Here is a 13881-nt window from a genome sequence, read left to right on the forward strand (position 1 = left end):
TTCTAGAATTGTCATTTATCTCCATCGTGGATGCCGGTGCTGGAGGTGAACGTGGAAAATATATCACCGGAAACCGTGCACAAAGATTTTCGTCTGTGGCTCACTTCAACTCCATCTCCATTCTTCCCCGTCGCATTGCTACAAAATGGTAAAAGTTCTGAAGAAGATTATAATCGAAAAAAGAATAAACGAGTGTTTTTTCCACAGGAAGTAGTAGCCTATTCTTTTTTGATTGCCCTTTGTTTTTCCATAGCTACCTTGGGTAGAAAAAACCGAGGGTTGAAGGGTGAGTGAGGAGATTACCCGAACTAGAAATACGAGAAAGTGTCACCTCTCTCATGGGTGACGACAAATCTCGTCCAATATTTTTAAGGTTCTGCTGAAATGTGGTGCAGGAGACCATTGCTAGAAATAAAAGTAAGGATTAAAATAATGGGACGGATAAGTAGAAATTTTAAATAAAGAAAACAAGTAAATACATGCTGTGAAATAAGAACTAATTTAAGTAGGAATGTAGACGAGGAAAGGAAAGCGACTTGAGAAAGAAGTTCAGACTTTAAAGAATGAAAGTTTGAAAGATATGAGGAAAAGAGGGCAAGAATTTGTGAGGAAAGAAAGAAGAAAGAGCAATAAGAATTAAAAATGAAAAAATCATTTACACTCGCATTGTAACATCCTTGCCGCAAACCAGGAGAAACGGGAATAAATAAATAAAAATGAACTAGTGTCTATGACAGTGGTATATTTTGTATCAGAAGTATATATTCAAATTAATCAATCCCATAAAGCGTGACTAGGCCTGGCCCCAAATGGCAGTCACCTTTGCCTTCTTCCTTCCGAACCATATGTACAGCTTAGATGTCCTTAGGAAGGTTTGCAGTTCCCACAGGTTCATGGAGGCAGAACGCAATGGTACTTAGTCTAAAGCAATTTTATTTGTAAAGAAACTCAAAAGGCTACCGGATTGAGAGGCTGTCGACTTCTTAGATTACTTAGACGGACGCTCTATGGAGTGACCTGGCATAAAATCTCCCAAGAGGGGATCTTAGCTTTGTCTATATCCATACCAAGCGGGCATTCAGACTCAAAGGCGCCCCGTTTCTATTGCCTGTCTAACATTACTACCGTTTCGGAAAGCAACGCTTCTTTCGTATGAACGTGTGTTGGTGTCCCTGTTTTGTACGAACCGACCTTGTTTCCAAAGAGACCGGTTGGTTTTCGAGTCGCTACGAATATGATTTTTTAAATTTACGTAGCTTGTCTTGGGTTCTGGACAGCACGGCGTTTGAAAGCATCGCGTGCGATGTTTTTGTAACTGGTTGAAGCTATAGTTAACAATTTCGATACGAATAAATATCAGTCTGTGACTTTTATCACTGCCAGTGTACAAATAGTGCGATGTAAAATACATCTAGCGCCATCTAGTACGGAATAAAGGAAATGAATACGTCTCGTGTTAACATTCTTTGCAAATAGCAGAGGCGTGATTCATGTTGTTATTACGATTTCAGGATACAAAATGACAGTGGAACCGCCTCGAGGCATCAAAGCGAACTTACTGAAGGCATATATGAATCAAGTTCCAGATTTTATGGAGTATATCAATTCCGGAGACAGTAAAGTTTCCAATTTTAAGGTATATACTTTACTTTAAAAACTGAAAGAAAGACATTTAGAAAATCTAGATAAAAAAGAGATATAATATCTGTTTTACTTTTTTACTGTACCTTAGAATTTAAGTCAGAATTTTAATCTGCGTTCAATTAATAGCGCAAGGCAAAAGACTATCAGCGCCATCTGTTGACGCCAATGTAAACTGTAAAATTCTTGAAGATTGAAGCCCTATATCTTCCACAGTGGTTGCTGTTCTCATTGTGCTTGTTCCACGGCGTGGTGCTGGAGCGAAGGAAGTTCGGCCCGTTGGGTTTCAACATACCCTATGAGTTCACCGATGGAGATCTGCGTATTTGCATCTCACAGCTGCACATGTTCCTCACTGAATACACAGAAGTTCCACTACGAGTTCGTTAATTTTGTTTTTTTCTATGTTATTGTTATATTAACATCTATGAATGATGAAGTACATGCGTAAGTTTATCTTCAGAAGGTTTCGCAGGTTCAATGAGTAAATGAACCTAGGAACCCACTTGTTATGGTGGTGTGTATTAGTATGGTGTGAATAGCAGATAGCGGCAATGGACCAACAAGCATATCTGAGGACGTTTTCGATGTTGGACAGTCGACCTTATTGAGATCCCTGGAAGATCCTGGATGCGGGGTGGCTTACCAACCGTTCTTTGGAAATCTATGATGACATAGACCTAATGTCCAACAGTGGTTTTACTAGTAATAATAAAAATAAACCAAGTAAGAAAAGGACTAATATTTAACCACTTCCGCACATGCAGTGGTATTAATTATGCATAATAAATGCATTTATCAACGGGCGGTGTACTTTGTTGCACGACTACCACTGCATGTGCGGTAGGGGCTAAATATTGGTCCTTTTCTTACTTAGGATGGACTTCCGCAAAATAACGCTTGATTCCATTAAATATAAATAAACCAATCTACTCCGCCATTCCTTTTTCGAGAAACTTTCTATGCACCGATTTTGTACATAAACTCAACTTCCATCGAACATCTAGGCAACTTTTTGATCTTGAACCATTAACTCTAGTTTGAACACTATTAGTTTCGAAAATTGACGTAATTTCTTTTAATCAGCTTGAACTATTGTCAAGAGGCTTTGTTTGATGTTCAGTTTCACACCTGCACCATATTTCTATCAAACAGCCTTGTTTTTCTGTTACCGTTCAAATTTCTGCATTGAGGATCTTATATAGCTTGTCTTGTGCTTTAGTAAACTTGTCATTGGGTGTTGAAATTTATTGAAGTATGGTTCCGTATACCAGATGCTGACTTACACCGCTGGACATATCAACTACGGCGGTCGAGTGACAGACGATTGGGATCGACGCTGTCTCCTGTTTCTCCTCGCGGATTATTATAACACCTCCGTTCTCAGCGAGAAATTCTTCTTTGATGAGAGCGGCGCTTATAAGCAGGTGAGCATAAAAATTATAATACTGCTCATCGAGGTTTTGCTGATGGAGTGAACAGTAGTTTGGGAGAAGAAAGTGTCAGGTGTAGTGAGGTTTTCTGTTCTGAAATAATTTTGTGGGAAGTAAACAATCCATCTGTTCTAGATCAAATGCTTTTAAGAAATGATAGTATTGAAAAAATCATATTTATGTGCTTGCGGGAATAATATCACGAAGGGTTTCCAAAATCGCATATCGTGACTACTTGTGGCGTTTCTCAACTGGGTGCATTTTATCCGTTACTCGAATTACGTCATCTATCAACAAGACTATTAACCTTCTTTTTGTTTAGTGTGCTGTCGTGCGACATGTCTTAACTATTTTTTTATTTTTAAACGGTTCCCTTTTTTAAAGGCCTTTCCTTTCTTCTATTTTTTGTTTGGACAGGAATGTATTTAAAAAAAATTTTTTTCATTATTAACATATGTAGCTTCATACGTTGTAGTTACAGCAGTGTTACCCTTCGCATAGTCCAACTATGAGCTAAAAGAGGATTTGGTGATGAATATAACCAATTGAAAGAAGAACTTTGATGCAAAAAGCAAAAGGACATCACTGAACTTTTTTAATGAGAGAGAAATGCAGATATAAAGTCAACAGCGATAGATTAAGACTTTGTTACGTATAGTAGGGTCGGAAAAGATCTCAATATTGTGATTCATAAATAAAACACTGAGATAAAATTTGTACTGAGTCAGTGATAGTTAAAGCAGATCTGTGATATCTTGGGACTGGAGGAGAAGGATATAAGAGGAAGTCTGAACAAAATGAATGTAAAGAGTGACAGATATTGTGAGGAGTGAAAGATGATGAACGAAATAAAATATTGAGCATGAAATAAGAAAATAAAATGAAAATCAAAAATGTTATGCATTTAAACAAAGTTCCTAGCTCACGTGTAGACATGAACGATAGGTCCCTAAAAACAGGAAATATATATAAAAAAACAGAAATAGGTTCAGTCTTAACTGTTAAACTTACTATTTAGCCTTTGTGATTGTCTATTTGGTTGGTCTATTGGGAGAATTGTTGAACTGACAATACGAACCTGATATTATCTACCAAGATTCTTGGAAAAATGTCCAAGTTACCTTCAATACGATGTGGTGGTATCTTCTTGAGCAGTCTTCTGAGGTGACTGTCTAAGTTACCTTTAATCTGATATAGTGATAATATCAACCTGGATGGTCTCTTAGAAGGATTTTCTAAGCTGCCATCTATCCGACATCATGGTAACCTATATGTTCTCATGGAATGATCCATGCTGCTATCTATCCGACATCATGGTAAACTATATGTTTTCTTGAAATGATTTTCTAAGCTGCCATCTATCCGACATCATGGTAACCTATATGTTCTCATGGAATGATCCATGCTGCTATCTATCCGACATCATGGTAAACTATATGTTTTCTTGAAATGATTTTCTAAGCTGCCATCTACCCGATATCATGGTAACCTCTTCGTTCTCTTGAAATGTTTTTCTAAATTGTCATCTAACCGACATCATGGAAATCTATTTATTCTCTTGGAATGATTTAAGCTGCCATCTCTCCGATATCGTGGTAAACTATATGTTTTCTTGAAATGATTTTCTAAGCTGCTATATCTCCCACATCGTGGTGACCTGTATGATTTCTTGGGAGGACTGTTTAAGTTACCGCCAATAAAACGTAATGATATTATCAAACTGGATGATCTTTTCTGAGGATTGTCCAAGTATTCCTCAAATCTTATTTTCTTTATTCTTCACCAGCAACCCTCGTCGGCGAGTATCGAAGACTACACGAAATACATTCGTACGCTACCTCTCAATGACGATCCTGCTCTGTTCGGTCTCCACAGCAACGCAAACATTAGCTACGCGGTCTCGGAGACCAACTACAACCTGAGTAACTGCTTCGATTCAAACTTTTTTAGTTTTAATTACACTACAAGTTTTTTTTGGTGATCAATGATTCATTTATACATGTTGTTAGGTGAGTATATCACGAGAAAAGTAAGAGTCCAATTGAACTAAAACTAGAATTAGATTCAACTTCTCCTTACAATGAAGTTCTTTAACTTGAAACTGCGTGAGCACCAAACGCATTCTGATATAAAAAGAAACCATAATAAACTAGGACTTATATTTTGAAGTCATATTAACAATGTCCTATCGATAATGGAGTAATTCATTCCTAAGCTTTATCTTTTTTGACCTTTTTACCCCTTTTATCCTTCTTATTCTTTGTATCTTTTTTATCCACTTTATCCTTTTTATCCGCTTTATCCTTTTTATCTTTTTATCCCTATTATTCCTTTTACCAATTTATCCCTTTTATCCTTTTTATCACTTTCATCCTTTTTATCCACTTTATCGTTATGATCCTTTTTATCCTTTTAACTATTATTATAGGATTTTGTTAGTATTCGTAGGAAGAAGTAAGTCAATTTATAATAAGATAATTTAGTGATATTACATGATTGTGTATTGCAATACTGTGTTGTACAGTTATCTACAAAAGTGTTACTATTTTAATCATAGAGAAACATTGAGTTTGTTTCTTCTAAGTTTGATACTCGTTTGGAATTCTCGTTGCTTAAAGTATAAGCCAATCAGCTGAAAAGAAGACATAATTATATAGGCTAGATTGATTGTAAAGTTATTATCATTATATCACCCGACAAAATTCCACTGCTAGGCATACCGCCCGCCCTCAAATATACTCCTACAGCCTCAATGAAATGCAACCTACACTATGTTGTCAATCCTAATGGAGACCTACTCACACCGCGTCTAACGGTTCGTCGTCAGTTGCACGAGTGATATGCCCCACCTACTGTAACTATTTAATTATTTATATATTCACCAGCAGTACATACGAGTTAAAAGTACATTAAAAATTATCGTATATATGATTGTGACACAACATTAAAAGAGAGAGTGTACATTGTAGAAAGATCATACCATATAAAAGTAATCAGATAAGTGATCGTAAGTAAGAGAAAACATCTGGCATACGATTTTAGACACCAAATGAGGTCTTAATTAGAAAATGTTTCAAGATTGTGTGCTTTAAAATACTCAAAATTGAAAATCTGTAATGAAATTAGACGATGAGATATTCCAGTTACTTGAATACCCTTGGTTCTTCTGCAGATCTAATTTCAAATTCTATTTCTCAGCACAGATCGAATTTTAATAACGACGTTTTATTATTTAATACAGATACATTAAGAGGCCTTCAGCCAAAAGAGGTTAGTACAGGCGAAGGCATGTCTGCTGAGGAGAAAACTGAAAAGGCTGCTAAGGATATTTTGGAGGTTGTACCACAACTGCTCGACTTGAAATATATTTCGGAAAAGTAAGCTAGCTCAATTCTATTATTTTATTAGATTTAATAATTTTAATATTTGTTTATAAAGTGTAAATTCATTATTTATTGTTATAAATAAATATCATCCTATTCAAAGTAATCCCCGTCCGATAAAACGAACTTTTGCCAACGCTTTTTCCAATCCTCGAAACATCCGGTTTAGTCTTTTTTCGGATATCTTCCTTCAAGACTTTCTTCGATTTCGTTTTTATTTGTTCGATCAGACTTGCGCCTCCGTATATGCCTTTTGATATTTAATGGAATCAGGCGTTACCTTGTCGAAGTCCATCCTAAGTAAGAAAAGGACCAATATTTAGCCACATGCAGTGGTGCACTTTGTTGCACGACTACCACTGCATGTGCGGAAGTGGCTAAATATTGGTCCTTTTCTTACTTATGCTTTTTGAGTTTGTTAAAATAGTCAAAAGTTGCACGGAGCCAAATTAAGTGAAAACGCCGATTGTAGAACAACACGTATCGAGTTTTTGACTTTTTTTTTCTAAAAAATTGAGCGATTTTGGCGTCTATCTAGACTTGACGCGTTTGAGAAACAAAATATCCTTCAAAATGATTTGGACTGTGCCAAATGATATTTCTAATTTTGACAAACAGACGCTTGGCAAATGTTATAGACAGTCCTACCAACCTAGAAATATTAACTGCTGTATGTAAAATAAATGTTTCAATTTGAATTTGATTATTCACCTGTTGCATATACCGTTCTGTGATTTTTTATCTTATAAATAAATACATTTAAAAAACTTTTAAGTTAAACGGTTTTTTGATACCCATATTGTGGTGGTTGTGAAAAAATATGTACCTAGTCCGCCATATTGGAACGGCGTCCATCTTGAATTTTAATTTTCGACATAATCATCGTGTTTTATTAGTGTAGCCCTTTCATTTGATACCCATATTGAGGGGGTTAAGGATAAATATGTAATCCGCCATTTTGTATCGGCGGCCATCTTAGATTTATAATGTTATTGATTTTATTATATTGTATTGTCATCTAAAATAAATGTATGTACCACATTTCAAATCAATCTGACAACGGGAAGGTGCTTAAATTTCAATTTCTAATTTTGACCCAAATAAACAAATTCCGTACGGGTCGAACTTAATAAAACCGTTTAAAAAGTAAATAATGTGTCTTTGTGTCAACAGCTACCCCGTTTCTTACAAGGAGTCGTTGAACACCGTGCTGATACAAGAGGCGATACGTTACAATAAGCTTTTGAACGTAATAAATAGCTCTTTGAAGTAAGTTCCTTTGAATATTTCGCTCATATGAATAAATTTTCTTAGTCTTCTGCTGTTTGAAATCCATTGTACATATGAAGAGTTTCAGTAATAAAACTTTTCTCGTTAACTGTTGGATTGGGTTTGAACATTTTGTGTAGTCATAAACTTAATATTTGGTAATTATTACTTGGTTATCGAGGTGGACGCGGTCTTGGTCAAGATCTTCGCGAGCCTGGGGGTTTCTCCGAGTACCTTCACCGGTTTGAGCTCAAGGAGGACCCTTCTTGCTTCTGTGAACTGGCCGTGGACCAGACCGTGGTCCACCTGGTAGCCCACTGTCCCGCATTCGGAAGACTTCGAGTCGACTCCGAATGCCGGTAAGGTATAAAGGTTGGCGAGGACCTTATGGCCTCGCTAATCAACGAGGAGGATACAAGACCAACGTTTCTGAAAATATGCAGAACGGTTGCCAAAAATACGATAAAAAGAAATAATAGTTAAAGTTTAAAATTAAAAGTGTTAAGACAGGCTAACAAATAAAGAACTAAACAAAACAATATTGTAAAAATGTAACCTAGAATATACCAAAAGTGAGAAATAGTATAAAAACAAGAATAATAATAGTTAAGGTATGAGAAGAAGAAAGAATGATCGAACGAAAGGAAAATAGATGAAAGGGAAAGGCAGAAGAATTGTAGAGAGAAAGAAAATAAAAGATCATATGAGAAACGACAGAAGAGCGCGAAAATGATATTATTAATTGAAAAACTTTAGAAAATAAAAGTCCCTATTCTATAAATAAGAGAGAGGATACGAGAGGCGTCTAATAGCGGGGTTCAGAAAATAAAAATAAATACTTGGTAATAAAGACGCGCTGAAAAAAAATTCAAGCAAAGGTTGATAGTATGACAATATGCATTTTAATGAAAGCCTTCTAAACTCACCTTGCGTAAATATCTTAGTAAAATCCGTTCTTAGCTAATATTACCTTAACTAAAGGAATATCTTTACCAAATTTCAAGCATTTACAACTTAAGATTATTTAGATATCGCGATGAGTCTATACATTAGCGACGGGCCACGAAAAGCGCGAGATAGATTGCTAGTATAATAAAACGTGTAAGAAGAAGAAAGATATGATTTTAAAACTGACTCTTGTAAATTTTCTTCATATAAAAAAATTCCCTAGGTTACTTTTATACCTTTGAGATATCTCTTATGCGTAGAATTTGATAAAATTCGTACTATGCTGATACTTAGCTATAGAAATATACGTACCAAATTCCATCTCTATACATCTTATGTTTCTAGAGATATTGTGATCAGTCAGTTATTATGAAAGACCTCCACTGCTTGTCAAAGCCTTCTCCCTATTAATGCCGTTGGAAGACGCTGAATGGTCGCTTTCTACAGGTCCTCTTGGAAATCTCAATGAGCATAAGTCAGTGTAGAGATGGAAGTCTAAATAAATTTGCCTTCAAGGTTTTGCCAGTTCTGCAAGGATTTTGCATGTTCTATTCTTAAACAGGGATTTGCTGAAGGCTTTAAAGGGGCTTGTCGTAATGTCGGAGGCCCTGGAAAGTATGGCCAACGGTCTCACCCGTCAAGATGTACCTACAATGTGGAGCTCGAAGGCGTACCCTTCGCTGAAGCCTTTAGGTAGGCTTTATTTGCTTTTTGTAAACTTTCACCTTGAAACAAATGATAAGAGTGATGTCTTATAGTTGAGAAGCTTCTTGTGTAGTTCTATCATGGATTGAATAAATCGTATTTATCTTTTGTTTCTTTCTTTCACCCAATATACTCTCAGCAAGGCTTATGGATTCCCTAGAGGTCACCACGATGACCCAGTCAGTGTCTTCCCGCGATCCTTAACATGTCGTCAGTCCAGCTAGTGGGGTTCTACCAATAATTTATCATTATTATTATTATTTATAATGTGAATATATCTATTGTTAACTTCCATGCCATTATTTCAGCCGTAATAAGTGCGCTTGTGGGTAAAAGCCTTCCTCAGAAATATCCATGAGGCGCAATTGGAAGTGGCCTATACCAATTATTTCAGCTGGACGACGTCCACAGCTGGGCATGCCCCGTAAATTTACATTGGGATCGATCGGGATTCGCCTGCATACGGGTTCTTCCAGCAATTTTATCAAGGTCGTCAATCAATCATGAGGGTGGACATATTCTGGAACTTCTTCGCTTATAGTATTATGGTGGCGCAAAAATAATGTCATAATGGGAATCTGCCTTAATTTTTACAAATGGCGCCAAATGTCACCGTGACTTTCACATTTATATTCTAGATTTATGCATAATTAGTTACCTAAAGCCCTAGCGGAATTTATGGTTAAAAACTGGTTTTTTACTTCTACGGTTTGTATTTTGTATGATTTTTTCTGTTATTATTAATTATATTTAGATTAATTGATATCCAGGTGCATGGGTAAAAGATCTGTGCCTTCGCGTTCAGTTTATGCAGCAATGGGTCGAGGGCGGTATCCCCAAGGTGTTCTGGATCTCCGGGTTCTATTTTCCCCAGGCGTTCCTCACCGGCGCCCTGCAGAATTACGCCAGGAAGCACGTTATTGCTATCGACACTGTGGCATATGCTTTTGAGGTTTGTATCACTAAACGTACAAACAGACATACACATGAATTCCGACTATAGTTATATGAGGACTCAATGGAACGTTTGGTGGTGCAAGAAAAAAGGAAAGACAAGCGAATGCGTGGATTCTCTTTGACGAAATAACATTAACAAAACTGTTACTAATAAGTTAGTAAATGAATGCTCTCATACCGAAATACACCGAGATACATGGCGACGCTTAAAGAGAGCTGCAGGGGCACCAGAACCGACCAGGTCATGACCACGAGCACTCTGACAAAACACCATACATTAACTGACAGCCATATACACACATATATATATATATATATATATATATATATATATATATATATATATATATCAAGAAAGATAACAAACAAGTTGTGATAATAGCAGTGTAAATAATTAAATCTAAGTTGTAAGAAAGTTATATGATTTAAGAACTAATAAATTGTTAAACAAATGTGTGAAAGCAAATGAATAATTGAATAAAAATAATAAATGTGAAATTGTATTATGTATGTATGAAATAAATAGAACAAAAAATATGTGAGAAAAATAAATAGATGATAGTGGTTGAATAAGGGTCCCCAAAAAATAGGCCATTCGCTTCAATAAGCGCAGCAAGCTGAAGAACGCAGAGAGGAACTGCCTGAAGAACTAATCAATAAGGCTTATCATCATCTTATATTAATCTTGTAGCTTTTGGTAATAAATGGAATAATTTTAGCCCCTTGCTGGTCCCCCTCCAAAGAAGCCTGATGATGGATGCTGTGTGAGAGGACTCTATTTGGAGGGGGCGCGATGGAACATGGGCGACATGAGTCTTGAGGAGAGTCGACCGAAGGAGCTGTACACTGGTATCTCTACCATCTTCTACTTTGTTAGAAATCTAATATATATTTAGTTGTTGAGTGTACATGAATATTCGTGATACTTGCTAGTGTATAGCTTCGCACCTGCGGTGCACACTTGTTGAACAGAAACATTCTAAACTCTCAAGATTTGTTAGTCAAACAATAAGATTCACGTAAACTTTAACAGCTAACTTATTTAACATACAACTTAATTATGCTTTAAGTTATGATTGTGTAACTTAACGTTAGATTCACTCGCTTTAATCGGTGACGAACTTGTAACAGCTTGGTTAAACTTATTTACCCTGAGGCACTCGGGTTGAAAAAGAATCAAATAGAATATTCTTCAAAATGAAAAGTATTATAAATAATCTAAATGTACCTTAATAATATTTAGTTACTAAGAAAGGGACTAAAATATAGTTACTTCCGCTATACAGCTGTGCGAGTGTTTGGTGGGTCCAACATCTCCCGAGAATGCCCCGTGAAGGGGTGAAACACGTGTAGAGTAAATTAACGGTGGTAGTTGTGTTTCGCATTGTTTACCGCACATGCATTTATCAGGGGGCTGGCTTCATTGCACGACTACTGCTGCATAGCGGAAGTAGCTATATATTAGTCTCTTTCTTAGTTAGGATGGACTTCCGCGAGGTAAGCGCCTGATTCTATTAGATAATATTTAGACATTTCACTATACAGGGTGTGCTAAGAATATGTTATGATGAAGCCGCGTGAGACGCGGTGAGGGGCTTTGCCACTAGATCTTTTTCTTCTTTTCAACTGATGGCAACCCACAGCTGGGATTAGGCCTCCCCTTGAAGATTGCCATGTCGATCGGTTTTGTTCTACCCCTATTTAGTGACCTATCGCAACTTTTACTATGTCGTTCGTGGAAATTTAGTTGCAATCGGTCGCTCCAATATATGAAAATATTAATTTTATATTGATAAAGAATCAACTTTAGTTTGTTTGAGATGCGGTATAGATAGTATATACCCATTCATATGTGCATATATGTATATATATATACTAAGTTCGTTTGCATATATGTAGGTGTATTGTGATTTATATATTTGTATGTATGTACACCCTAAACTGCCTTCTGCTTCATGTCTCTCAACTCCATCCAAAGGTTGTATGGTAGAGATCGCCTCGAGCAATAAGACCGCTTCTTGTACCTCTGTAGAGATTGTTTCTTTTTTTAGATATTATCTATGGTGTACAATAAAGTGTGAATAGATATAGAGGCAATACATTTGAAGTAGCGCAAGTAAATTTAATTGTATCATATCATATATGTCTTAAATCACTATTTTATTCGACTTGAGAGAGTAAGATATATATTGTGTCTATCAACATATATACGGGACGTTGTTTAGTTGTGTACGGATTTCGGAGTCTTTTTATTCCTACATGTCCTTGTTCTATTGAGTGGTAATTGTGACATATTTATTTAGATATATGTTACCACAGTATGCTTGTCTGTTTGTTTCATCCCATTTTTAACTATATAATTTACAATTTTGGCTTATAATTTGATACAAAGATGTGCTTACTAAATACAATAATATATTTATTTCTTTAGTTTTTTTTATATGGCCCCCGCTATTGGGGGCCTCTCATACCCCAAATTTTTTGGAATCAGGGACTTTATTGTACAATAATTTTTTTTTCAGTCTTTTCTTTATTTATCACTCTTTCACGCGTCACAATATCTTTCATTCGTTGCTTTTGTCCTTCACAATATCTTTCGTTTTGCTATTTTATACCTGCCTTCTTTCCTCATCTTTCTTCCATCATCTTCTTACTCTAAGGTGGCTAGGTACATTTTATTTATTTTTATTCTTTAATTTTATCTTACATTTATTTTATCTTTATTTACACATTTATTTTACTTTCTTAATTCTTTATTACACATTTCTTTTTCTATTTCTTATTATTAGTTAACAATTTATTTTGTGCAGAGTTTATTAAGTACCTTATTCTATACAGTTTTGTTTCTTTCAACCGTATCACTCGCCACCCCACGAGGGAAAGATAGGAATGGTGGGCGAAGGTTGTCGTCGCCCATCATAATGGCGATGCTCTCTATGTCTATCTTTAGCTTTGTTTCAGTCTCTAGGGCACTGCGCATCCGTGCATGTGCGGGACATTATATATTAATATATATTTAGTTAGATATTCAAAGTTTGATTGTTTGTTTTAGAGATGGCAATTATCTATATGAAGCCGGAACAAAGTCACAAGCTGCAACAGGGACTCTATGAATGTCCAACGTACAAGACATTACTCCGAGCGGGCACTCTATCGACCACCGGCCACTCTACCAACTATGTGATGACCATAGAACTAGCCACACATAAACCGCAGGCGCATTGGATAAAGCGTGGCGTCGCTCTCTTCTGCGCTTTGGACTATTAAGAAGATACAATAAGATAATATCAAACTAGAAATCATTCAAAAATATGTGACTTTCTCTCAGTTGTCTTTATTTCCAAAAGTAGTCTCCGTTTTAAGAAACCTTGACATAAACGATGACAAGTTCTTTCCATACTATCTTATCTTCTGTTTTCCTTAAGTCAGTAGCAATGTAGAGTCAATTTATTGATTTGACTTGTATCTATGAAGTGTTAGGTCATAAAATGTTATTTTAGTTACATTCGCCACTAAAGTAAATCTCTGGAATAGGCACAAGATTG

General features: G+C 36.1%; 1 protein-coding gene across 1 annotated transcript in view; it reads left to right on the forward strand.

Moving 5' to 3' along the window:
• Positions 1 to 13603, forward strand: part of LOC137923757 (dynein axonemal heavy chain 1-like) — a 95418-nt gene extending 81815 nt beyond the window's left edge. The window contains exons 76-86 of the mRNA XM_068767024.1: positions 7 to 148; positions 1512 to 1636; positions 1858 to 2022; positions 2916 to 3068; positions 4861 to 4996; positions 6316 to 6451; positions 7631 to 7726; positions 9237 to 9367; positions 10150 to 10331; positions 11056 to 11185; positions 13389 to 13603. Of these exons, the coding sequence (XP_068623125.1) occupies positions 7 to 148; positions 1512 to 1636; positions 1858 to 2022; positions 2916 to 3068; positions 4861 to 4996; positions 6316 to 6451; positions 7631 to 7726; positions 9237 to 9367; positions 10150 to 10331; positions 11056 to 11185; positions 13389 to 13603 (1611 nt within the window). The remainder of the gene's footprint in view (positions 1 to 6; positions 149 to 1511; positions 1637 to 1857; positions 2023 to 2915; positions 3069 to 4860; positions 4997 to 6315; positions 6452 to 7630; positions 7727 to 9236; positions 9368 to 10149; positions 10332 to 11055; positions 11186 to 13388) is intronic.
• Positions 13604 to 13881: the final 278 nt, after the last annotated feature.

This window comes from Battus philenor, unplaced genomic scaffold, assembly GCF_028537555.1.
Source record: "Battus philenor isolate CCGP_79_NKW_IND1 unplaced genomic scaffold, ilBatPhil1.0.hap1 SCAF_22, whole genome shotgun sequence".
Lineage (NCBI taxonomy): Eukaryota > Metazoa > Arthropoda > Insecta > Lepidoptera > Papilionidae > Battus > Battus philenor.